General features: G+C 37.0%; 1 protein-coding gene and 2 pseudogenes across 4 annotated transcripts in view; 2 read left to right on the forward strand and 1 right to left on the reverse strand.

Annotated features, from left to right (window-relative positions):
* The window catches only part of SPAG9 (sperm associated antigen 9), a 114534-nt gene extending 86950 nt beyond the window's left edge, over nucleotides 1–27584 (reverse strand). For 2 of the 4 annotated variants that reach the window (XM_039846363.1, XM_039846362.1), the window contains exon 1: nucleotides 27101–27235. Coding sequence is in view for 2 of the 4 variants with exons in the window: in XM_039846360.1 (XP_039702294.1) it covers nucleotides 27101–27403 (303 nt within the window). In the remaining 2 variants the exon portion in view is untranslated. Of the gene's footprint in view, nucleotides 1–27100 lie in introns of all 4 variants that reach the window. The other 2 variants (XM_039846360.1, XM_039846361.1) reach the window with 2 other exon arrangements.
* Nucleotides 17325–17440, forward strand: LOC120588996 (uncharacterized; annotated as a pseudogene).
* Nucleotides 23006–23124, forward strand: LOC120589003 (uncharacterized; annotated as a pseudogene).
* Nucleotides 27585–27986: the final 402 nt, after the last annotated feature.

Genomic DNA, 27986 nt, shown 5'->3' on the forward strand with positions numbered 1-27986 from the left:
ACCTGAATTCCAGATTTGAATGTCCAACTGGACAATTTTATTTGAATGTCTAACAACCATCTTAAACTTAACATGTCAACACTTGCTCCTCCTGATCTCACCTAGGTCATTAAATAACTGTGGTCAATTGCTCAGACCCAAAACTTTGGAGTCAGCTTTGACTCTTCTTTTTCTCTAATACCTATCCAATCATATCCAATCTATCTTCAGGTCCAACCACTTTTCCTCATCTCTACCACCACCTTGGTCTGTGCTACCATTATCTATGGCCTAGATTAATTCAATAGCAATAGCCTCCTAACTGGTTTCCTTATTTCCGCACCTGCCCTTCCTTCTACAATGCATTCTTAAATGCAATTGTTAGGGCAGCCCTTTAAAAAGTAAGATCAGTTTACCCCTCTGCTCAAAATCTTCTGATTGCTTACATTCTCCCAAAGTCCTTACGACAGCTTCCCAGGACCCACGCAATCTACCACTCTCTTCTTTGATATCATCCTCTTAATACTTTTCCTCATCCTCTCCCTGACTCCTTCGCATACTCTGATTCAAGCCTCCCTGCAGTTCCTCCGGCCATCTAAATGGCTCACTCCCTCCTCATATCCTTAAAAGTCTTTGTGTGTCACCTTCTTACTAAGGCTTTCCTTGCCCACTGTATCTAAAACTGTACTACCCATTCCCGACCTCTCTCCCTGTTTTTTTTTCTCTCTACAGCACTCATCCTCATCTAACATACTATGTATTTCAGTAATTTATCTTACTTACCTGCCTTTCCTCACTAGAATGCAGGCTCCATGAGGGCAGAGATTTTTGGTTTTGTTTGCTGTGGTATTACCAGTGCAAAGAAAAATGGTGGCACAGAGCAGGTGTTCAAATATTTGTTAAACAAATGAATAAACATGAAAAAAACTTTCAGAGTAAAAATCTGGTACCCATATAGAAAAACATAGAGTTCGCAAAAAAACTTAGAGAGCACTAAATCCATCCTAATTTTAATTTTTTTGTCTATTACATACTCTATCTGTCCCGAAATATTTCAAGTACTGGAGGTGCACATTGTTTGTCTGCAAACATTGCCTTCCTCTGAGGAATTTCTTTTCCCCAGTTTCATGATAACTCTATTTAACCCATGCAAATCAACTGGTGAGGACTCCATCTCCCAAAGGTGAGCACATGACTTGAACCAGACCAGTCAGAGTCCTCTCTGGAACATCTACCAATTATTAGAAAGACTGCTACTACATACCTCTCTTCTACTGGAATCACAAACTCCAAGAACCTAGAAGGCTTAAATTGCGGACAGACATCTTTTTCCAACAAATGGAAAGAACATGCCTGAAAACAAAGCCAATATAAAAGGAAACAAAGAGCAAAGGGGAATAAAACCCTAATTAATGATACAATTTGAGTCCTAGATTCAATAGTAGTTCCTGGAGCCAGCATTCCCAGTTGTTTTTGTTTATTTTTTCAGTTACATAAACCAATAAATTCCTATTTTACATAAGCTGGTTTGAGTTGGTTTCTATCATAAGAAACAAGTATCATAATATATCTTCTACATTCCCTCAAGAGCCATATGATTTCCTTATGTCTTAGCCAATGTTTTTCTTATCTATGAAGCTAGAACCTACAACTTCTGAAACACTGGTTCTTTTTTTAAATTAAATTTATTGTGATAACACTGGTTAATATCATTATACAAATTTCAGGTGTACAACTTTATAACATCTGTACACTCTATTTTGTGTTCACCACCCAAAGTCTAGTCCATCACCATATATTTGACCCTCTTTATCCTCCCCCTATCCTGCTTCTCCTCCAGTAACCACCATTCTGTTGTCTATATCTACAGAGCTTAAGGGTCTTATTTGTGTTTTGTTTATTTCTTTTGTTTTCTATCCCACATGACTGAAATCATAAGGTTCTTGTCCTTTTCATCTGACTTATTTCACTTAGCATAATATTCTTTAAGATCAATCTGTTAGGTAGTTAAGCAGGTATGAGCGACAGGAGCGACTCCTGTGGCTCATACCTGCTTAACTACCTAACGGATTGATCTTAAAGAGTAAAGGGCCCAGCTCTGTAACAATAGAAACCTCCTTTGCCGACCTTCCTTAAAGATCGCTCAGAAATGTCTCACCTTTCAGGGTTATCAATTATCCCAAATCCAAAGGTAAGAAGGCCATGAAAGCTGCTAGCTTAAATCAGCCACAAATGCGTGCGCAAAAAGTACTACCCCAACCTGCCCACAACCTCAACCTCATTATACCATCATTATAATAGCATACCCATGCCCGGAAATTTATGAATCTTACTTATTATAACAGACTATTAAGATTTACAAACTTGCAAACTGGGCAAATTCTTAAAACAAATATTTTATTCGGGTAAGCACATGCACAGTAGGCAAACGGTTATATAGCAGCCAATTGTCAGTCAAAATGACCTCACATATGGATCATCTAGTTTGGCCCTTAAACCCTCCCATCATGGCCCAAATAAAAACAGATCTTCCCACTTCTGCATTGTTACAGTTCTCTTCACTGAAAACCTGCTCTCCCCTTAGAGCATACTTTGTTTTTCTCTCTTTTCTTTTCACTTCCCAGATTCCACAGGGCTGTAGCCTTCCTTCGCATGGCCCATTTCCTTCTAAAAATGTACTTTCAATAAATCTTATTACTTTTTCTAAATCTCACTGACCTGTAATTTTTTACTGCATCGCTGGGGAAGAACCAAAGACCGCCTCCATGAAGCTGGGGCAACACAGAAGTTCAGATCATCCCAGCGGTAACAAATCCATGTTGTCGCAAATGGCAACATTTCATCTTTTTATGACTGAGTGGTATTCCATTGTATAAATGGACATCTTTATCCAATCATCCACCAAAGGATACTTAGAAACATTGGTTCTCAATCTTTTGGGGATCCACAGACCCATTTGGGAATTTGATAGTCCATGAACTATGTTTCCCCAGAAAAAAATGCCCACACCCAACTCAAATTCTACCTATTTTTCTCAGGAGCTCAGGAACCCCTTTAGTCCTTCCACAAGCCTGCCCTATACTTTTTTATGAAGATATTTCCTATTTGTGAGGCTCTTAGAAGCCTCAAATAGCCATTGTGTATTTTTCCAGAATATTAATCTAAAATTACTATATGTAGGAGTAAAGGTTATGATAAATGTAAGAAAAGAGGTAACCTTGACAAATCTTTCGAACAAATCTTTTATTCATTCAAGAAATGCCTGTGGCTACTTGCGATGTGCCAGGAAGTGGAACATGACTGTAAGCACGGCGCTATCCCTGTCTTCCAAGGGTAGTCACTGGCTACAAACTCAGAAATAATAAGAAAATGTAATTTTTTTTGTCTTGCTTTGAAAATGATCCTGTGGCTAACTAAACTACTATATCTGGGTAAGTAACTAGAAATTCTTATTTTAAGCTTCTGTTGTGTTATGAATAAAATGTTTTAAAGAACATACAGCAGATGTTTACCAAATGACAGTTAAAATACAGTGTGACTAAACCAACAAAAAACTTTACCACTAACAGGGGTAAGGTGTGGGGATAGGGGAAATGGGTGAAAGTGATCTAAGAGTACAAATTTGCAGTTATAAAATCAGTAAGTTCTAGGGATGTAAAGTACAGCAGCATGGTGACTATAGTTAACAATATTACTGCACTGTATACCTGAAAGTTGTCAAGACAATAGATTTTAAAAGTTCTCACTACAAAAAAAAATTTTTGTAACTATGTGAAGTGATGGATGTGTTAACTAACCTTATTTGGTGATAATTTGCATTATATACATATATCAAATCATTACACTGCACACCTTAAACTCACACAATGTTATATGTCAGTTATTTCTCAATAAACCTGGGTGGGGGGGAACAACTTTACCACTATTCTGCCTATTCAGAACTCCCTTCTAACTGAGAGAAGAAATATCATATGGACACACAGCTTCATGTCTACTTTGTTTCTTGGCAACCCAGTTTGGCTACAAAAGGGCATGAATAATCTATAACTTTTTAGCAGTCACTACTATTATGTTTATAATCATTACTTGGACCTATCTAGATGATTCAAGCTTCAGAATTTTTCACATTTTATCACAACTACTGGGGCCTCAATATCTATATTATCTTAAGCAAATATAGCAAAAGGAAGAGAAATTTTTTTCCAAAATTGTATGACAATTCTTGGATGGGCAGAGCTATTTATCGCTAAATGGAAATCTCTTGTTTCTGCCATTTCCCTTCACAGGAAAGGCCTGGCAATAATGAAAATATTCCAGAGCAAATATATAATCCTAAGCCTTTCCTTCTAGCAATTTAAAATAAACTTAGAGACTACAAAACGAACTGTCATCTCTCATAAGGGTATGTTTTTCCCTTCTTAGTCTAAGTGAATTTTAAGCTTTTAGGATTCATGAACTCTTTTGAGATTCTTATGAAAATGGATCTTTTCCTCAAGAAGGTATTTATGAAACACAGAACTATGCATTCAATTTTAGTGCATCTTCAAATAAAACAAGAAATTTGATTTCCCCTAATTTATAAAAACCTGTAAATACTGATATTTTTTTGGTCTGTAATATTTTAATACTGTTCCACTTTTAAATACTAGTTTTAATTTTGTGATTATAACATGGAAAATTCACCTTTATTATTTTTAAAAAACATCATCAGGATTACAAGAAAAATACAAAAAGAAAAACAGGAAAAAATAATCAGGATCATAAAGCTATTATAGAATATTATACTCTACACACTCCCACTCCCAAGTAAATGTTGAATTTTTAAAACATTTTTTTTAAATCTCTCTGCTCTTGAAAATCCTCATATTAAATGTGTACTAAACCTTGGCTGGGAAATGTACAGCTGCCACCTAATCATTACTACACAACAAAATATTCCTCAGTTCCAATAAGACATGTTAATAGATCATACAGAGCAATGAAAGCCTAGTAAGATAAATACTTCTAAATAGCTTTCAAAGAATAATCAAGAAAAACTAACAAATAATTGAAATTTTCTAAATTGTTACCCAAGAAAAATATGTCAATATTCTATTTTGGGGAAATTGTTTTGTGAAATATCGCTGATCATAAACATAACCTTGGAACAGAAGTTGCCATATGCTAGAGTAGCTAGCTCATAAAACAGACCACTGATGATAAGTCCAAAAAACTTCAGAAAACGGCCTAGTTCTATGACACTTAGCAATAATGTGAAAGTAAGAAACATTGATATAAGAATTTACGAAAAAGAAAACTGGAATAAAAATAGAGAAGGTGCCATGAAATTCAATCAGATGTTAAAATGGGGCTCTTGGCAGAAAGAGATTTGAATCCATGGACCTAACAAGAGTCATTTTTCTTGGGCGGAGGTAGGAGAGTAGAATATAAGAGAGGTAATGAGAACTGATTCTTTTTTCTATACCTAACCCTTTCATAACTACAGGAGAACATTATTAGGCAACAGGCGATATGCTCAGAGATCCTAGGTAGACTAGTACTGCTGAACCTCGTTACTAGCTTTGTAGACTACAAACATGACAGAATCCTACTTATGTTTTACAGTCTTCATTTTCTTCAAAGAAACAATCTGCTTTCTATTTACACAAACTAATTGAGATAACATGAAAATAGGAACATATCCATTCTATCACATCCTAGTCAAAGAAAAAAATTGTCACAAATAAAACCACACACCTATTTATAAATGTCAGCAGAAGAACAAAATAAGGAGTTAGGCAGAATAAAGATATTTGTTACAAACTATTAAATAATGCCATTCATAAGATTTACTCAAATTAAATAACATTCAAAATAAAACTAAAAATCTGTCTATACACTCAATCCAAGAACTTTCTTCTTGATAGCCATCAGAGAAATACAGTAAACAGTCAACATTATAACAAGCTAAGTACTATAATGGAAGCAAGTATAGGACACAATAGAAACATAGAAATAAGTGACTGAATCAACTTTAAAAAGAAGTCATTGCTTGAAATTTAGCAGAAGAAAACAGACATTAAACGTGGGTGACTGACAAAAGATAAATGTGTAAAGATCTCAAATAATTCACCAGTCACCTAATTTGAGATTAATGCAACTAAGAGATGGCTGGTATTTCTGTTATTGCCTGAGTGACACCAACATGGGATTACAGTACAACTTTGGTTTACAACTCAGCCTCAGGCTTGTATATGACATTATTCTTACAAGACGTTCTAAAATGAGGAGTTAGCATTTCAACCTCTAAATACAAAACGAGACTTTTAAAAATCACATAGTTCAAGTTCACACACAACGCAAAACACACTGTAAGCATAAGAAATAGTACAATAGATCAAAAAAGTATATTAATAGGGAACTAACTTGATATTAGAGACTTGATATTAGGAATACATTCCTGTGACATTTAAACTGAGACCTAAAAGTTCATGAAACAAAGAGAGTCTGAAAGAAACCAAGGAGGTCCAGAATGGCCAAGCCTAGAGACAAGGGAAAGAGAATGGCCTGAGATGAGGCTGGAAAATAGACAAAGACCAACTAATACAGGGCCCTGAAGGATAATGGATCATATTAAAGATGCTGAACTCCACTCATACTTTGAAAAGCTTAGTCTGCAAGGACATGGGGAATGCAAAGGGGGTAGGATTGGAAAGGGAACAAAATTATTTGAAGGTAGACCAAAGGTTACCAAAGTAGTCCAAATGAGAGGTGATTATGAACCGTCATGAGAGGTGATTATGAACAGTCACAGTGAGAATGGAGAGACGAGGATAAATTCAAAATATTTTGTAGGTAAAATAAACAGGGTTATGACTGAATGAATGTAAGGGAGAAGAGAAAAGGAAAAGTCAAGAAAAAGTATAGATTTCTGGTGGTTTGACCAATGGTGAGATGGTAGTGTAGCTTATCTAGGATAAACAGATGGGGGAGGTATGGGCAATATAAGAGAATTGATTTTTAATATCAAGGTGAGCTACCTGTGAGGTATTTGAGTGCACAGATGGAATATTTATTTATAAAATTTGTATCTCATTATTTGGGAGTTTAAGTGGTACAAACTACCTGAAGGTTAGCAATGTGGATCAAAGTCCTTAAAAATGAATGAATAGTGTTATAAAAAAAAAAGTGTTACTTTTTTCACATATTCTTTAAGGGCTTTGATACAAGACATTATATATAATGTAAGCCTACTTTTATAAACTGGAGGAATAAAGAGATAAGCAAAAGGAAAGGTTTGGTAATGGCTGTTTGGCAGTGGTGGGATTTAAGGTGATTTTATCTTTTTTTAATAGACTTATTCTTAAGTAGTCCAAAATTGCTATTGTTTTTAACAATAAATGTGGATTATTTACATATTTTAAAATAATAAAGAGAAGAAAAAAAATACAAACTATAGGCCTATACCTCTTCAAAGGGGGCCTAGTAGTGAAACATGAGCCTTAATTCATAAAAGCTTGCCATATCAAGCATTAATATTACCATTTATCTGACCAAAAATGATAACAGTCATTTTTTTTAAGTGTAGTTAATCAAAATCAATCTCTGAAATGAGATATTGAGGGAGAGGAAAATCAATGTGAAGGGATAATTCCATTTTAATTATATATAATTCATTCTATATACCATGACAGGACATACAAGAGTTATGTATTTCAGGACTAGGATACAGAAGTGCAGCTCCATTCCAAAAAGGCTATGGAAAGACTATACAAATAGATTCATTTTACAGACTTCATTTTTTCCTGTATTTTAAAGGTATTTACAACAGAGTTCCCAATACAATTAGGTTTCCTTTTATTAATATAATTTGCATATAACACATTACTTTTATGCAAAGTTAATAAGACTTTAGATGCTTTACCTTAGCCAGAGACATTTTGAAGGAGGAAAAAAAAGTAAATAAATGTTCATAAGAAGCCTATGGACATTCATAATTGATTTCATGTAACTTAACTTCTTGTCGGTGGCTTAACTTTATAAGGTTGGTCATCTTCTATAACATTTGGCAAATGATGAGGTTAGAGCAATATCAAAATCAAGACAGGAGGGGCAGTTTTTCAAATTATGAAACCATCCTTCATCTGGAAAATTCTGTTACCCCCACCCCCTTACAGGAGAAGCCAAATCCCTCAGGTACATTGGCTGAAGAGAGCACATCTCCCATGGGCCCCACTCCTGTGTGTGTATGTGTCTGTCTATCTCCCCCCCTCCCTCCCTCCCCCAAACAGCCACACACACATACTCAAAAAGGACAGGTAGGGGAGCCCATGAATGGGCTTTTTAGCATGTATGAAAAACACCTCTTCACTTAGATACCCCTCTCCGCTCTCAATAACTATCCTCCAGCAACAACATTGACGAAACTTCAGATGGAACTCTTCTGGGAGCAAGGACACACTGTCTTTAAAAAAAAAAAAAAAGAAAGAAAGAAAGAAAAAAAGAAAAAGAAAAAAGCAGTAGACAATAAAGACTTATGTCAGGATCTAAAAAGAATAAGCTTTGTGATGAAGCAAAATGGTTTCAAGTCCAGATGGCTTATAGGGGCTGTTCTGCCCCACTGTTCTGAAGGAAAACAAATGGATACTCTGAAAAGGCAAGTTCCGAGGTTTTAAAAAAAGATCCCTAGAGGTTGTTGCTTATTGGAGTAAAGATGCAAGAGACAAAAAAAGAAGGGGGGAAAAATAACCCTTTCAAATAGTTAACTCTTGACTACAGTAGTTGTCTAAAAAATACCACCAAATAAAAGACTGAATTATTGCTAAGTACCCACCCAAGATATTGTCCTCTGCTCATTTACTATGCAGAGGGAAGGAAAATATTTCCATTATGTTAAACAATTATTGTTAAATTCAGTCAAGTTCAGTTAAATCAATTGGTTTTCAGTGTAGTATCTTTTAAAAATAAGAGGACAGACCATATATTAAACAATGCCCTGGAGATGTAGTTCCTCCCCACCTCCAAAGCCAAATGTGGAAACTTTTTCTAAAACAAATGACTGTTTCTTCAAAACTAAATAGCAAGGGGAAAGAAAGAAAAGGAGAACTGTTACAGATAATAGAAACTTAAGAAACATATTAGACCAAGAGTAAATATGTAGACAACCTTGTTTCCATTCTGATTGAAATGACCAACTATAAAAATATATTTATGAGACAATTGGGGAAATGTGAACACTAATTAACTGTTGTTAAGAAAAAATTTGTAACTTTTAAATGTGATCTTTTAAAAACTACCTTTTAGAGATATTCTGATATGTAGGCTTTGATCTACTTTAAAATATGGTGCAAATGCTGAAGGGAAGTACAAGGGTCAGATGGAACAATATCAGCTTGATGTTGATAACTATTAAAAGTTGAATGATAGGTATATGGGAGTTCATTATACTATTCTACTTTAATGCTTGGATATTTCCATAATTAAAAGCTAATAAATAACTTTTAATAGAATTATTAGCGGCATTTAATATGACAAAATTTTGTAATGAGAGCTTCCTGTTATTAAAAATCAAATGAATATACATAAACGGGCATGCACAAAGATATTCATTGAAGCGCGACTAGTAACAGTTCAAAACTGGAAGATAAATGTCCATCAATAGATAGTGGATAAGTAAATATGATAGATCCATATTATGAAAACTATGTAATTAGTTAGGGAATTGGGGTGAGGGTGTGGCTGAAAACACAGTGGGGATGAATGGAAGTCTAAAAGCACCAGTTAGTATCATCCCTAGTAGGTCCCCTGCACCATCACAGAGCAGCCAGGTGGCCCTCCTTGCCCACCAACACAGAAGACAGGAAGTTTGTTTTTTTTGAAGAAACTCAGTAAGAGAGATTCTAGACTAAGGGATACCAGGCACAGCTAGGTGCCAAACAAAAAGAGAGGAATGAAGTGAAAATCTATATGCCAAACAGCAATACTGACAGCCCCTTTCCCTTCCTGCCCACCTAGATTCCCATGATAACTAGGCTTATGCACCACTCCACTCCCCCCATCCCCAAAGAGACTATCTTTCTTTAGAAAAACTCAAATGTCTCTGAGCAAAGACGGTGGGGTACTGAAATCTGGGTTCTCAATACGCAATAAACTACATCCAGGCACACAAAGTTTCTGGCCCTCCTTTTTTAATGCCTTACTCTTAAAACACGAAGGGATAATTAAGGTTTATCTGGCATTTGAAGCTCCAACCTGAAAGAGACCAAAACTATCAAAAAAAAAAAAAAAGAAAAAAGTCAGACTCTGAGGAAACAAAGCAGGGAACAAATGAAAACTATAATTAATATACTCAGAGACCAAAGAAAAGTCATTGTATCCATGAAACCAGAACAGTATGCTATTTTTAACAAGAAGAGGGGTGGCGAGAGGGTATAAGAATAAGAAAGAGCTCTTGGAAATTATAAAAGTATGCAAATTGAAGAATCTAGCACTTACTCTGTTCTTATACAAACTATACCTTAGGGTAACCAAACAATTGATGAGGGGGAAGTTTTCTTCTATAAGAAAATTTTGCTAATAAATGCTAAAGGATTAATTGAGTTAGAATAGCACCATTTCCCAATCCTTAATGAAACAATAGGGACTATCTAGTCACCATTCAGATTTTTCTGCTTCTTTCATAAACGCTTTTGAAGACAAGATCCAAACATAAGCCATACCTTGCATCTGGATGCTACATCTCTCTTAGGTCTCTTTTAAACTACAGATTTCCCTCAGTCCTTTTCACCCAACAGTCTTAGCAGCCATTGATGATCATAGGGGAATATTGTGAAGCCATTGTAAAGTAATAATCTGGATCTAGCCAGACACAGGTTGTTGCTAAGTTATGAGTAAATGAAACTGAACAGGCAATTCACAGAAAAGAAAAGCAGAATCAAGAAAATACGTTCAACCACTCTAGTGATCTGAGAAAAAGAAATTAAAACAAGAGGTTGTTTCATACATATCAGATTGGTAATAGAAACCCAAAACTCCAATAGTGTCAAGTGTTGGCAAAGATACAGGGAAATAACTTATATGCAACTAGTGTACACATATGCCTTTTTAAAGGATTAATTTTAGATTACTCAAACTTAAAACTTGAGTTATAAAATTAAACTTCTGTCTTGTCAAAAGTAGATACTTCCATGATTTAAAAAAAAAAAAACATCAATCAGTACCTAAAAATGTATCTGAACAGCACTGGTTTATCTGAATAATTACAAAAAAAGCATTTGACAAAATTCAGCAACCCTTCGTAATGAAAACACTCTAAAAACTATGAATAAAAGGGAACTCCCTCAACCTGATAAAGAATATCTACAAAAACCCCACAACTAACATCATACTTAATGGTTAAAGACTAAATGCTTTCCCACTAATATCAGGAACAAGACAAAAATTTTATTCAAAATGCCAGTTCTATTTAATATTGTTCTAGAAGTTTTAGTCAGGGCAATTAGGCAAGAAAATGAAATAAAAGGCATCCGAATTAGAAAGAAAGAAGTAAAACTACTTCCCTTTGCAAGTGACATATTGTCTATTTAAAATTTTTCATTAATTTTTTTATTTTTTTTCAATTATAGTTGACATACAATATATTAGTTTCAGGTGTACCATACTGATTAGACATTTATATAACTTATGACGTGATCACCCCGATAAATCCAGTACCCATCTGACACCACACAGTTATCATAATACTACTGATTATATTTCCCATGCTATACTCTACATCCCCATGACTATTCTATAACTACCAACTTGTACCTCTTAACTCCTTCCCATTTCACCCATCCTTCTACCCCCCAATCTGACAACCATCAAAATACTCTCTGTATCTATGTGCTCGTTTCTGTTGTTTATCCTGTTTTCTAGATTTCACATATGACATTTGTCTTTCTCTGACTTATTCCACTCAGCAGAATACCCTCTAGGACCATCCATGCTGCTGCAGATAGCAAGATTTCATTCTTTTTTATGGCTCATTGATATTCCATTGTATATATATCTCACCTCTTCTTTATCCATTCATCCATTGATGGACACCCAGGATGCTTCCATATCTTGGCTACTGTAAATAATGCTGTAAGAACATATGGATTCACATGTTCCTTCGAAGTAGTGTTTTGGGTTTCTTCAGATAAATACCCAGAAGTAGGATAACTTGGTCCTTCTTTGTTTCTTGTTATAGCTTTTGTTTTAAAGTCTATTTTGTCTGGTATAAGTCTGGTTATCCCAGCTTTTTGTTTCTTTCTATTTTCATAAAACATCTTTTTTCATCCCTTTACTTTCAGTCTGTGTCTGTCTTTTGATCTGAAGCGAGTCCCTTGTAGGCAGCATATGTATGGCTCTTGTTTTCTTATCCATTCAGCTACCCTATCTTTTGACTGAGGCATTTAATTCTTTTTCATTTGAAGTAATTTTTGATAGATATGTAGTTATTGCCATTTTATTCATATATTTTTTTCTTTTTCTTTCTACTACTTCTTAAAGAAATTCCTCTAACATTTTCTATAAGACTGACTTGGTGATGATGAACTCCTTTGGCTTTTCTTGGTCTCGGAAGCTCTTTATCTGTCCTTCGATTCAAAATGATAGCTTTGATAGGTAGAAAAATCCTGGTTGGAGGTCTTTGCTTTTCATCACTGAATATTTCCTGCCAATCCTTTCTGGTCTACAAAGTTTCTGCTGAGAAATCAGCTGACAGTCTTATAAGAGTTCTCTTGTAGGTAACTGCTTTTAAGATTCTCTCTGTCTTTAACCTTTAGCATTTTAATTATGATGTGTCTTGGAGTAGGCCTCTTTGGGTTCATTTTCTTTGGGACTCTGTGCTTCCTGGGCTTGTATGTCTATATCCTTCACTAGGTTAGGGAAGTTTTCAATCTTTATTTCTTGAAATACGTTTTCAATTTCTTGCTCTCTCCCTTCTCCTTCTGATACCACTATGATGCAAATGTTGGTACGCTTGATGTCCCAGAGGCCCCTTAAACTATCCTCATTGTTTTGAATTCTTTTTTCTTGTTGCTGTTCTGACTGTTTTCTGCTATCTCATCTTCTTAATCACTGATTTGATCTTTCACTTCGTCTAATCTACTGTTAATTCCTCCTAAGATTTTCTTCATTTCACTTATTGTAGTCTTCATTTCTAACTGGTTCCTTTTTATGTTTTCTACCTCCACTTTTATGTTTTCTATTTCTTTGTTAAAGTTCTCACAAGTTCATCTCATCTTCCCCGAAGTTCACTGAGCATCCTTATAACAAGTGTTTTGAACTCTGTATCTGGTAGGTTGCTTGTCCTTACTTTGTTTAATTATTTTTCTGGAGCTTTGTTCTATTCTTTCATTTAGAACATGTTTTTTGTCTTCCCATTTTGGCTGCCTACTTGTGTTTGTTTCTATGTATTAGGTAAGGCTGCTATGTCTCCCGGCCTCATATAGGTGTGATGTAGGTCCCAGTGGCACAGTCTTCCCTGGTCACCTGAGCCAGGTGCTCTGTGTGTGTCCCTTATATGCGTTGTGTGTGCCCTCCTGTTATAGTTGAGCCTTGGTTGCTGTTTGTTTGTCAGTAGGAGGGCTTGACTCTTGGACTGATTGGTCGTGATGATTGGCCTTGACCAGTGGAGGAGTTGTTGAGAAAGGGCTGACCCTACAGAGCAGGATTCTCTTTAGCAGGGTTCTGGTGCCTGCCCTGTCTGCCCTTTGGGTATGTTATCCTCAGATGTGACCCTGGGTAGTACTCAGTCTCATACTGAAGCCGGCTACCAGGGGTACAGGCCAGAACCTTTTGGGAGGGGACCTGCTGCAAACCAAGTTCAGCTGCCGCCTATACCCTTCCCAGGGCCACCTGGCATGAGCCACCATGCAGTCCATAAATAACCACTACTCACACTGGGCTTGGAAGTGCCATGAGAGGCCAAGCCACAAACCAAGGCCGGCTGCCACTAGTGCTGGGCTTCGGGCTGCTCAGCAAGAGGTACGTGGCATGCAGAGGACAGATGCTGCTTGTTTAGGATTTGTGAACCTTTGAGAGATTTTAAGAAAGTCCAGAGCATGAGCCAAGACAGGCCGTTTGTATGGAAAATCCAGTGGAAGTGACTTGGGTGGGCCCTCATGTTGGGAGGGATGGGGTCTCAGGGAATCCCCTTGGCAGAGCAATCTGTGTTAATCAAGCTGATGGAGACTCAGATATGGTGGCCATCTGCATCTGCATGCTGTGAGTGGGGAAGGCTCAACAAAGGATCAATGGATACTGCTAGCACTTTGTTGGGGAGAAAGCTGCCATTCCAGGGCCTCAGCTTTCGCCCTGAGGTCAAACAACTCCATTCCTTCCTGTATGTCCCTGGCACCTTTCAAGCTGCTGCCCTAGTGCTGGAGCTCAGAGCAAGTGAGTGCATGAGCATTAAGTCTGCATGTGGACCCTTTAAGAGGAAAGTTTGCAACAACTTCAGCCCTCTGCCTCACTCAGGCACAATCTATGCTGGTTTTTCACAGCCAGAAGTTGTGAGAACTTCTCTTCCCAGCGCCTGAACCCTGGGCTGGGGAGCCTGGGTATGGGGCCAAGACCCCTCGCTCTTCTGGGGGACCTCCGCAGCCGAGATATTTCTCCCAATTCTCAACTGCCTGACATGGGAGTGGAATCAGCCTGTTTCGCATCTCGGCCCCTCCTAACAGTCTCGAGAGGGCCTCTTCTGTGTATCCCCGGTTGTAGGACTTCTGTTCAGCTAGACTTCAGGTGACTCCCAGTGATGGCTATTCTGTAGCTTAGTTGTAATTTTGACATGGTTGTTAGAGGAGGCGAGCACAGCATATACCTACTCTACTATCTTGACCAGAACTATTTTAAAATCTTAAGGAACACACAGACACACACACCTATTAGAACTAATAAATGAGTTCTGCAAGGTTGCAGGAAACAAGATCAATATACAAAATCAAGTGTATGTCTAAATATCTTGAAATGAACAATCAGAAAATGAAATTAAGAAAACTAATTAATAATAGCATCAAAAATAACAAAATACTTAGAAATAAAACTGATACTCTGAAAACCACAAAACGCTGTTGAAAAAAATTAAAACTCTAAATAGAAAGACATCCCATGTACATGGATCAAGAGACTGAACATTGTTAAAATGGCAACACTCCCCAAATTGACCTACAAATTCGACAAAATTCCTATGAAAATCCCAGCTAGCATCTTTGCAGAAACTGACTAGCCAATCCTAATATTCATTTGGAAGTTTGAGGGAGCCAGAATAACCAAAAAAAATCTTGAAAATGGAAAATTAAGAACAAAGTTGGAGGACATATTTCTTAATTTCAAAACTTATTACAAAATTATAGTAATCGTGACAGGGAGTATTGACATAGGATAGACATATAGATCAATGGAATAGAATTGAGAATCCAGAAATAAACCCTCACATTTATAGTCAATTGATTTTCAACAAGGATGCCAACGGGGAAAGAATAGTCTCATCAACAAAGGCTGCTAGGACAACTAGATATCCACATGCAAAGGAATTAATTTGGACTCTAAGAAAAATAGAACGGATTGAACACTTAAGTATAAGAGCTAAACCTATTAATAACACTCTTAGAAGAAAATATTGGTGTTTTTGTGACTCCGGATTAGGCAATGGTTTCTTATATATTCACCAAGAGCACAGGCAAAGGAAAAAAATACATAAATTGGATGTCGTCAAAATTAAAAACTTTTGTGCTTCAAAGGACATCAACAAGAAAGAGACAACTCACAGAATGAGAAAATACTAGCAAAACATATATCTGACAGGAGACTTATATATACTACATATGATAGATTATTATTCAGCCTTAAAAGGAACATAATTGTAATACATGCTACAAAATGGATGAGCCCTGAAAACATGCTAAGTGAGATAAGTCAGGCACAAAATGGCAAATACTGTCTGATTCCATTTGTATGAGGTACCTCGAATAGTCAAATTCACAGAAAACAGAATGGTGGTTTCCAGGAGCTAGAAGAAGGAAAAAACTGCAATTATTGCTTCATGAGTATGAAGCTTCAGTTTGTGATAAAAAAAAAGTTCTGGAAATGGAGGGTAGCAATGTGTGCACAACAACGTGAATGCACAACAACTTAAAAATGGTTAAAATGATAAGTTTTCTATTATGTATACCTTACCACAATAAAAAATACTTTTAAGGAACAAAATATGGTGGCAACTATATAAAGTGAAATTTTCAGAGGAAGAAAAGAATCAAGTTTCTAGTTTTTTAAAATGCAGTCTGTTGGGATGAAAATTTTCAAAGTCAATATTTAAGACTATCGGTTGACTAATATCACTAAGAACCATAACCATACTTTTTATACTTGTATAACCATACTTTTAAGAAAAAAACTGAAGCACTAAAACATTTATATCATATTTGTTTTAATGAAAACTGTTTCTAGAACTACATATCTATCTACCTCCTCAAAACAGAACATATCAGGAAAAAAAATGTAGCCTTTTGTTGGTAAGAAGCATCATTCTGAATAAATGTGAACTACAATTACAACCATACTGCATCACAGTGTGTGGCACATTCAAGATAAAAATCTTAATTTGACACCACCATCCTTCAAATTCTGAACTGTGATTACATACTCAACCTCACTTCTTGCCTCTCCCCTATGTGGCAGAAGTGCTAGCATATTTTTTAAAGAACATATGGAAAACTAATATTTACTACTTAAATATATCAAAAAAGACATGTTTTTGTAGTTTTCTGAATAGATCACATACTTTCAAACCTTGCACACTTTGGCTGACACATAACCCAGTTAAATGCCACTTGCTCTATATCTCTGTGAAGCCGTCTCTCAAGTTGAGTTAGGCTTTTAGAACCTTGTACATACAGTACTTATTTAGAATGTTTACCTAAGGCTGCCCTAATTATTTACATTAGCCTTCCCCACGAGACTATGTGCTCCTTAAGGGCAGGACCCAGAACTATTCATTCTTGTATCCCTACCATGGGCACAAAGTGTTTAATTAACATCTGTTTTATAAGTGAATAAATGAGATGGATAGATAGGTAGGTAGATATCAGATATATAGATACATATTAGTACATATTAGCCAAATGCCTGGAACTTTGAAAAGCTCATTTTTCTTGTATAATCTTCACGACAATCCTATGAGGTTGTTACTATTGTTATCCCTATTTGCAAATTAAGAAACTGAGGCTCCGTATTAAGAAATTTGCCCATGAGGACGTGGTTCCATAGTGTAGTGGTTAGCACATCTACTTTACACATAGAAGGTTCTGGGTTCACACCCCAGTGGAGCATGGTCCATGGTCTACAGCCACACCACCCTGAACAAGCCTGACGTCTGACCTCGGAAGCTAAGCAGGGTCGGGCCTGGTTAGTACTTGGATGGGAGACCACCTAGGAAGACCAGGTGTTGTAGGCATAAAAATAATAAGAAATTAAAAAACAAAACAAAACAAAAAAATACCTGCTCATGATTACATAGCTAGGAAGTAACAGAGCCAGGATATGAACTAAGGTAATCTGACCCTATTGCGCTTGCCCCCAGCCACTGCACTATATTGGTTTTTGTAATTTTCAGTATCTTGATTCAAAGAACCTGCCATTTGTTATATATTAGTACTTATCTCTAATACATACCCTCTTAATTTGCTGTTTATAACCTATAGAGGGCTAAGAAACTATTTTATTTAAAATAAGGGTAAAACTTTGCCTTTAATTGTTTCTTCAATAGGCCAAAATCATGAACTTTACTGCATAGAGTTTGAGACATTCATTTTAGCTATTCAGAAATCGTTGTTCACTTCCTGGCCCTCAGCTAGGTTAGAGATGATTAACTACGTAAATTAATTCCTACCTCAGCATAAAAGTATTTTTTAAAAGAGTTAAAATTAAATAGAGCCACAAATGAGTGGGTAATTTCTGTCAAATATTTCCCAAATCACATCAAACAAGTTCAAGTAGACTATTTTTATAGCAGAATCATAGACAAACAATAGTCTTTTTAAATAGTTACCCTTCTTATTTTACAAAAGCCTGTTTATTTGATTCCACATTTCTGTACAATCTGTTAACTTTTTAAAAGGTATTTGTTTTTGAACAGGCAGCAGTAACAACAAAAGAAGGCTAAGGTAACAGGTAACTGAAAGAAAATTCAAATTGAGGATCTGATAATTAAAATTTGATAATTAAAATAATTATTTATACCGTAATAGCCTAGGCAGTAGCTCTAAACCAATATAGATTTCAATGCTCAAGAAAGAAATGTTTACTATTCTTCAGAATGAGTGTTTCTTCAAATATAAATGCTATTTTACTAACCATTTTATTTGTTACTATAGGGTACTACTGCTGTAACCAATTAGCAATGTCTATCAAAAGATTCTAAGCAAATAATGAAAATTAAGTTTTGGCACTTAACCTTCATTTGTATGAAAAATTTATTCAGACAATCACTTATTTCTCAACGGTAACTTAGAAACAAATATTTGTGCCTAAGATGAATAAGAACACAACAAAAAGCTGCTACTAAGTTTAAAATAATCAGAGAATCATGGTGCTAACATGACTTTAAGATCACCTAGCCCAACTTTTGCAAATGCAAAAGTAATCCCTATACTACTTCTACCGGTAGTTCCAATGATCTTAATATTTCGATTTTTAAAATGCATAAATATTTCTAGAATATCTACTACGTATAGGATGATGTACATAAAATGTCCGCAATAACTATACTAAGAAGAAGTCATGGTTTTTCTGTATATGTAAAAGTCAAAGGATTTATTGAAGAATTTTTTGCAAGTGTTAGCATAACTTGGCACCAACAGTAAGGACAATAACTTGAATGCACAAAAGAGAACTTTACATAGTTAGGCTTAGCAATTTGGCCTTTAGCATATTCATCCATTCATCCAACTAACCAACAAATAGTATCTATTAAAAAGCTACTGCATCTCAGTAGTTTAGTGGGGGAAATAAAGCAATAGGTTAGTTTGACATAACACTGGAAGTGCTATGAGAGGGGGAAGGACAGTATGCTGTGGGAAGATATACTTCGGTGTTCATAAAAGGAATCCCAGAATTTAAATCTGAAAGAAGAATGTTAGCCAGGCAACAGAAGAGAAAGGGAGTGCCAAGCAAAGAGGAAGTTTTTAAGAAGGCCTGGAGAGAATACTTTTCACAAAACAGATGCAAAGTGTTCGATATGGCTCAAAAAGGAAAAGATGAAGCTGGTAAGACAAGAAGCTGCCAGATTACAAGGCCTTGTATGTTAGGCACTTTAGACAGAGCCACTAAAGGCTTTAAAATATGGAAATGATTTGATCAGATTTCAATTTTAGAGAGACCTGGGTACAGTGAGATGGGCCACTTATAGGTTGGCAATACTGGAAGCAGATAAATCAGTTATGGACAATTTGAATCATCCATTCATTTATTCAGATATATTCACTGGGTACTTACTATGTACCAGACACAAAGTTCCAACTCTATGGAGTTTGGATTCAGGGCAAGAGATGAGTGGCTTGTATCAGAGTAGTAGAAATGGATTTGGAAAGAAAGAGATTCCAGAAATATCTAAAAGTTGGAAACAAAATAAAGTAGCAATGGGGATGAAGGAAAAAGAAGAGTTAAGGATGGTGACCAGACATCTAGTCAGGCTGGTAGTGGTATCCCTCAAGAGGGGCGGGCTTGGGAGATAAGTTCAGTTTTGGACATGGGAGACATTCATGTTCAATAAACAACAATAATATGGATCTGAAAACTTCAGAAAGAGATCTGGCCTTTAAGTTCTTAATAGGCTGCCAGTCAGCTCCATGAGGAAAACATCTTGTGTGTTTTACTCACCACTGTATCCCCAACACAGTACCATGCACATAATAGACTCTCAATAAATATCTGTTAAATGAATGAGATACACATTTTGGAATAGTCAACATATGGCAATTGAACTCAGGGGAATGGATAATATCAGCTAGGCAGTGTGCAGAGTGAGAACTAAAGAGGACCTTAGAAAAAAGACAAGGAACACCAAAGCTAATGTGAGTAACAGGAATCCACAGAGTAGTCAGATAACTAAAAGGAAAACCAAGAAATGTCAAAGTCACAACCAAAACTTAATGTTTCTTAAAGGAGTGACCAAAAGTCTAATGTTGCCAAGAAGTCAAGTATGAGAAGGAATAAGACAGGAAACAGAAGAAACACATTTATGAGAACTACTTACTTTTCTGAATTTTCAGGAATAATGAGTAGGAGAAACACTGACTACATGTGTCTAAAGTTTCAGATCTAAATAATTATTCATATGAGATAAATTATTTCCTGCATGGGCAGCTTACTCTTTTATAAACTTTTGATCCATCTAAAGTGCCTGCCTCTTGACTCTTTATTATATCATCTTTTTAATTTCCTGCATGGTAGCTATCATAATCTGTAATTAACTGGTCTGTTTACTCTTTATTACAATATAAAATCCAAGAAAGCACAGGCTACCATCCTTGTCTGTCTTGTTTGTGGCTACATTCCCAGAGCCTAGAACAGTGCCTGGCTCAAAAAAAAAAAAAAAAAAAAGTTTGTTCTTTCCATTCATCTATGTGTCTATTTATCTTTCTACCTAACTATGTGAATGGGATTGGGCAGAACTAGGAGATTATGGAGTTTCCTCCCAGCCCTTAAAAAATAACTTCAGGAAGAGCAAGTGAAAATACATTTTAAAGTACAGTAACAGAATCCACAATCACACACAAAAAAACCCTATTCTCTGTATGGAATCCAATCAGCAGGACTCAAATTACAAGTAAAAAAATTCTTCTCAGTCTCTATAACCCTAGTAAAGCGAGTAAGCAGTCAGAAACAAGATATACTGGAAAATATATAAGAATTCTTTTTAAAAGTTACTAAAGAAAACATGAAACATAAGGTCAGTTTTCCAATTTCTGTGCCTCTAAGTTACAAAGGGAAAAATAATCCATGATATTTTTATGTTATAACTTTAAATTAAATTTTTTAATTAATTTAGTTTTATAGATCTCAGATTTAAATTTCTTATAGAAAAGTAGCTAAACTGCAATCATTGTTTCCTTTCTAGATGAGTGATATTAATTCACACTATAAAATATTAACACCTTACTCACCTCTACAACTGACATATACTGTACTCTTAAAAATTAATTCAAATGGAAAAAAATTATTCAAATGAAATATTAGATATTAGAAAATATTCTCAAATATGAATAATATTGTGGTTATGTAGTAGAATGTGCTCATTTTTTATGAGACCAGTAATTTAAGTACTAAAAGGTGAAGTGTCATATCTGCAATTTACTTTGAAATGACTCAGCAATTTAAAAATATGTATATGTATATATGTTGTATATTTATACATACATACATACACATATACATAGACATACACATATATAGATAAATAAATAAAACTATTACTGAATCAAGGTAATGGATTTACAAATGATCAATGTACTTTTAATTTTTCTGTATGTTTGAAAATCTTCCTAATAAAATGCTAGGGGGAAAATTTACTGAAAAAGTGTACTGACCTTAAAAAAAATAGCAGTATTTTAAAGTTACTAATAATAATTCTATATTCTAAAATTGGAAACTTATTACATTGATTAATATGTAAATTCCCATGGTTAAGTTCAAACATTACTATGCAAACTACTAAACACTAAAATTCCTACGTGAATAAAACACAGTCCTGCATTCAAACTAATAACTAAATATCACTGGCCAAGGTTTCAAAATATATAGAATTTACACACATGTAATTGTAAATATCAGCTTTCTGAATAGATACATTATAATATTATTAAATTGGGTCTATATCGATATGTTTAATCTCAACCTAATTATTTAGGTAACAGCCATATTCGTTATAAGTGCTGATGAGCACAGCAGAAATAGGTGTTTTTAAAATAACTCAAGACGCTATTTGTCAATGGAACAAAAAAACACATATTTGGCTAGATTCTAATATTAGCTATCCTGGGGACCAAAGGTTCCCTATGATTTAAGTATGCAGCATGTGGTTAAAGGTAAGCTAAGGAGTCCAAGAAAGGGAAACCAAACTTAGGCACGAATTGGATCAGTGACCACTGTCACATGCCACAATAATCTAGTGAGTAGTCCTTACTCCTTACTCTTACTAATCCATCTTCTGATTAGAGTACCTGATCCAGTTTAGGTACTTTACCCATTTTGTTATCCTTTTTTTGTAATTTTAAATAAGTAAAAATGTGACTGTCACTTAGATACCCGTATTCAGAAATTTCTGGAGTAAAAGCAAGGGTAAGAGCTGTCTTATGAGCTAAACAATGGTTAACTGGTTACCATTTCAAAAAGCAATAACCCCATCACCAACACATGCACACACTTTGAGAATAAAAAGATTGTTCATTTCAGGAACTGTCTGGAAGCAGGAAGTGACTAGGGGCAAGGACATAGCTACTCTGGTTCGGGTCCGTGTGTAGCTTATTCAAATAGTTTGACAAGAAAAAACGGTGGGAGGTAGAAATTAGTAAAGGGGGTCAAATATATGGTGATGGAAGATTTGACTTTGGGTAGGGAACACACAAAGCAAGGTACAGATGATGTATTACAGAACTGAACACTTAAAACCTCTATAATTTTATTAACCAATGTCGCTCCAACAAATTTAATTTAAAAAAGAAAAAATAGCATTTTTTCAAGTATGAAAATGTGTTTTTTAAAGTGTGTTTTTAAATGTGTTAGTTTTATGTACAAAATAATTTAGGTAATACAGAGACTGATAAAGCACTAAAATGCATTCTGAGCATTTTAAAACAGGTTTGAATAAATAAATTAAAATATAACAGTTCAAAAAGCTGCTGACTCTTGCATTAACTTAACCAATAGAGAAATTAAGTCAGCACCTGAGTCAATTCTTGAAACAAAAATCTTTAGTTCACTGAAGATACCACAAGATACTGGTTTCAAAAACCACTAAACAGTCTATGGCTATGCCATCCTGAACAAGTCCGATCCTGTCTGATCTCAGAAGCTAAGCAGGGTCAGGCCTGGTTAGTACTTGGATGGGAGACCACCTCAGAAGACCAGGTGCTGCAGGCATAAAAAATAAGGGATTGTAAACTGACAAGGTCCTTGCAATCTGTGAGGTCAACCAAGGGTTGCCTTGCCTAGAAAAGAAACTGCTAAACAGGTACCACACACAGAGGGACTTCACTTTTAAAAGGAGTTTGAAAGCTTTAATAAATAACACATATGCTCAAAAGTGTAAGGGATAAATGTTAACACCTCATAGACCAGCAATTTGTTCTTCTGTACTGACAGATCATCTGTGCCTAGCTAAACTACCTTTCCCTTGTTGCTCCGCTTCAGTGAAATAAAACCTATATAATAGTAAAATTCAATTCCTTAGGACACTAGAATTGATAAAATTAAGGCTAAAAATAAGAAGAACTATCATAATTATTAATTTAAATAACAACTGTGCTGAAGACAAAAACAATGGTCAAGCAAAAGTGGAACTTTGGCTTTTTAATTTCCTAAATTCTCAGTAATCTAACAACAAATTAAAGCTATAAATATGCAAAATTACTCTTCACTCCTGTCTCTTGATAAAGAGACATAAAACAGAAAAGATTCAAATTTTCCTTTTTAAGTGTTTATGAAAGACATAACATTAACTGCATTGTAAATTATTTCATAAATGAATCAAAATAGCTTCAATGGTTTTAATTAAAATATTTTTATGAATGAATGAGAACTATAACATCTATAAAAAGAACACCAAATTCCATGTCTGCTCTTATCACTCCCATGTTCATACACTTCCAAAGAAAACCACTTGATTAAAGTCTTCATATAAAACATCAATTTGTCACTGCTTTAAGTGCTGATTCATTGAAGAAAAGTTAATTAGAAAATTCTCAGTATTCTCTCTCATCTCTGCATTTAATCACCCCAATTTTTTTAGGCAAAAAGTCACAGAAAAGCAATGCATCTCTGCATTTAATCACCCCAATTTTTTTAGGCAAAAAGTCACAAAATCAAATCATAACATCTTCCCAGCAAATATATTCTCTCTTCAGCCTATTCTCTTCATCTATACTTCCATCACACCAGGAGGTAGAGTATGAAGACAGTGCACCTTCATTTTACGTGCAATCTCTCCCTCCACCCTAATCATGTGAAATAAACTCTCACTTTGAAAATAATGTGATAAGAAATGAAGCCCACACAATCACTTGAAACTGAATTTCTAAGAAAATGTTCTTTAACTCATTTGCCTACTTATAAGGGAAATATTACTTTATTTTTTACTCCAAGTAAACCATGTCTATGCTTTTTTAAAAGAATCAGAACTTGCACAAAAACATGAAAAACACCAACATATTCTTCCCAAGACATCTCTCTCCAGATCATTTTCTATCCAGATTTTTGCTTTTAAAAATCACTGATTTACCAATAAATTGTTCATACATTCACAGGGTTTACTCTGGATAGACTAGACCGGCAAGATCTACCTGAAGAAGGGAAATTTAAGCTATGCCTAAAGTGAGGAGCTAGTCAGGGTGAACCTCTGAGACAAAAGCATTCTAGCCCAAGGGAACAGCATAGGAAAAAACATCACACAGGACTTATGAAGATAGATATATGGCTGGAGCAGGGAGCCATGGGAGAATGATGAGCAAAAAGAGAAATTTCTTGATTAGCATTTGAAACTGGTCACAAAAATTAGCCCTTCTTTAGGTTGTTTTTAAAGACTCAGAAAAATAGCAAGCTAACTCCACACCAAAAAATTCAAATAAAAGCCAAAAAAAAAAAAGTTACCCAAATTAAGTATTATCATTATAATAAAAATTAAATATCTGATTCCTTCCTGAGAATTACAGCAAGCAAGAGACTACAGCACTTCGCACCTCCTAAAACATTCTCACTATTTAAATATCCTCCTAAATTTCCACAAAGGTGCTCAGAATTTACTTTACAGTTTCTGGTGAAGAATAACCTCCATGCTTTCAAATGCTTTTGCTGTAAATACCCGGAGGCACTTTTGCTATAATAGCAGACTCTTGGTCTTCATATTAAAGGCCACAAACAAAGCACTCACAGAAAATTAAACACAGAATTCACTTCTGTATATTGGCCTAAAAGAGACTGAATTTCTGGGTAGAGGGTAATACTTGATTTATGACCTTACATAAAGACTGATAACAAGGTGGTTTTATGTTTGCGGTCTGGAAGTTGGCTCATCTAGTATTTCATCAATGTTCTTTATTCTCAGGTCAAGGCCATTTGTCCAAAGGTTTCATTAATAAAGAATTTATACATGTGCTTGAAAGAGCACATATTACAAGTCATTTGATAATCTATTTTTTAAAAAGTCATTTACTTAAAAGAGTAATATACAATCCAGAGCCCAGCAGTTAGTTTTATCTTCTAATTCTGCAACCTGTGGCAGATGGTTTTCTTGGCGCCTGTGACCCTGGCATTTTGCCCATGTTTGCATAGACTGACAGGAGTTTAAGGCTGGAGGGAGCATTTCTTTTATCTGAGGTTACAGGTCATGCAGGGCCTGCTCCTCACTTGTGTGTATGTGGTTAATTCCCCAGTCCAATCCAAGTACATCCACACACAGGGCCTGTCTAAGCATGAAGGCATGGCATGCCATCTCAGTAGTAGTACATGACCTCTGTTCCATAAACAGTGCTAACAAACTAGTGGAAATTGTGATCCCATCTTTAGATTCTTTTTCAACCTCTCCTTCCCAATATGCTTTAAAATGCTCTTTAAATAAAGTCAATTTTGTTTGGCAATATTCCTTTGAGCCAAACGGATCACAAAATCAGAACTGAAAATCCTAACTACAGTTAAGGTTAAAAAAAGAAAATAAACTATTTGACCTGGTACAAAGGTATATGTGACATAACAAAGTTTAAATAATGGTATTATTTGGTGTTAGGAAATGAGCTGCTAAACAAATCTCACACCCTAAAAACTTTTCAAATATTTTTGAAAGATAACATGCCATTCCTTCAGTGAGTTATTTAGCTTCCTTCAATCACCCTGTATTTAGCCAGGTGTGCTAGATACCTAGAAAACAAAGATGCATAGAACACTTTGCCTGCATTACATAGTTCCACAGAAATAATGCCAACACAGCCTGGAAGCAAAAATCTTTGTCTCAAAAAGCCAAAGACCTATGACTTGCACTGCAGTGCTCCAAAAGGGTCACAGACCTCGGTGCGGGAACTGAGGTGCTAGCTAGCGTTAGCAGCCGGCCAAGTGCACCTAGAAATTGCAGTCTGAAAAGGGCTGCCAACAGTCACCTACACCAACTCGACCCCGCCCCCGCAAGTCCTCTTTATAAACAAACAGAGGGTTTTTAAAGGGAACTGTCCAAGGTTACCACCTAATATGGAGGAATGCTTTGGTGTGGGATACCAATAAAATAAAATTGTATACTCTCTATATTTACAGAGTATTGCTATACAACATCTTAATGTTGATGAAGTATCAACCAAGGCACATAAAACATAAGATAAAACCTCTTTCTCAACAGGGTTAAAATGTCAAGAAAAAACTGACCGAAAGAGGGAAATCTCTAACTTCCCAAAGCAGTAACCCCCTAGAAAGGTACTGGAACCAGCGGAAGTTCCATATCCAGGACAGAAGTATTTAAATGCACCCCCCCACACACACACACACACAAGTTTGAACAGCCATCTGACTATCCTACGGTGGTCGGAAACTTCCCTAAACTACAAAAGGCAACCAGACACCCTAAAATCTCCGCCTTCAGCCAACCCCAGGTGCCCTCATGCCAGGCTGTGGCTTCCTCCCCGGGCCTTGCCTCCCCCATCTCACTCTTTTCCTGGACACTCACTAGCCTGCCTCGGCTTCCAATATCGGCCGGGGGTTCTGGGGACCTCACGGCAGCCGTGCTGGTCCGAGAGCCTCGGCCTCAGGCCCGCCCCCACAAGGCCCGGCGCCGGCGCGCCTCTCCTCTCGGACCGGGCCGCGACCCCCGGCCGCCCAGGGACCCGGCCCCCGCCCTCGCCGCCGACCCGCCAGCCCTCACCTCCTCCGCGTGCTTGCGCAGCGCCTTCTCCCGCTCGTACTGGGTGATGAGCTGCTCGTTGTCGTCCCGCAGCAGCTCCAGCTCCACCTGGTGCTCCTGGTCCTGCGCGAACACCGAGTCCAGGTTCTCCAGTACGGCCACCACCAGTGGCATCAGCTCCTTGACCACCTCTTCGTCATAGCGTCCGATCAGCCGCTCGAACTCGCGGTAAATGGAGCCAGCCAGGCCGGACACCCGCTCCGACATCACGGCCCCGGAGCCGCCGGGCTCCTCCTGGTACACCACACCGTCCTCCAGCTCCATGGTGGCGGGCGTACAGGCGGCCCCGGGTGTCACAAGCTGAGGGGGCTGCACTAGACCCGCACGGGACGGGCCCGGCTGGGGTTGGGACTGGGGTTGGGACTGGGGCTGGGCCCGGCGGGGTGGGGGCCCGGGCCGAAGGGGAGGGGTGGGGTGAGCGCACTCAGCCCAACCGCCGCTGCACCAACTGCCTGGGCGGCCCGGCCGCGCGCGCTACACGTCACCCGAGGGGCGGGACCCGCACCGCGTCGGACCGATGGGCGGGGCCTCGCGGGAGGCCAGGCGCGGCCAGGGGCGGGGCCAGCGCGTCATCCTGCGCCGGCGGAGGCGGGGCCGGGCGTCAACACTTGGCGCCGCGCGAACGGCGCGTTCGCCAATAAGAAAGACTGCGAGAGAAGGGTGTTGAAGACTGTCAGCTCCAGACAGGGTTTGCAGGGCGGGTCCCAAAGGAAAGGGAGGGGTTTTGGAAGCCTCACTAGCCGTCCAGAATTAACATAGCTAACATTTCTATTGCTTTTTACAGCTCACAAAGGGCTTTCTCATTTGTTCCTCACAACGGGTGCAGTGAGGTAGACAAACGCTTGGC

Source organism: Pteropus medius, unplaced genomic scaffold, assembly GCF_902729225.1.
Source record: "Pteropus medius unplaced genomic scaffold, Ma_sr-lr_union100, whole genome shotgun sequence".
NCBI lineage: Eukaryota > Metazoa > Chordata > Mammalia > Chiroptera > Pteropodidae > Pteropus > Pteropus medius.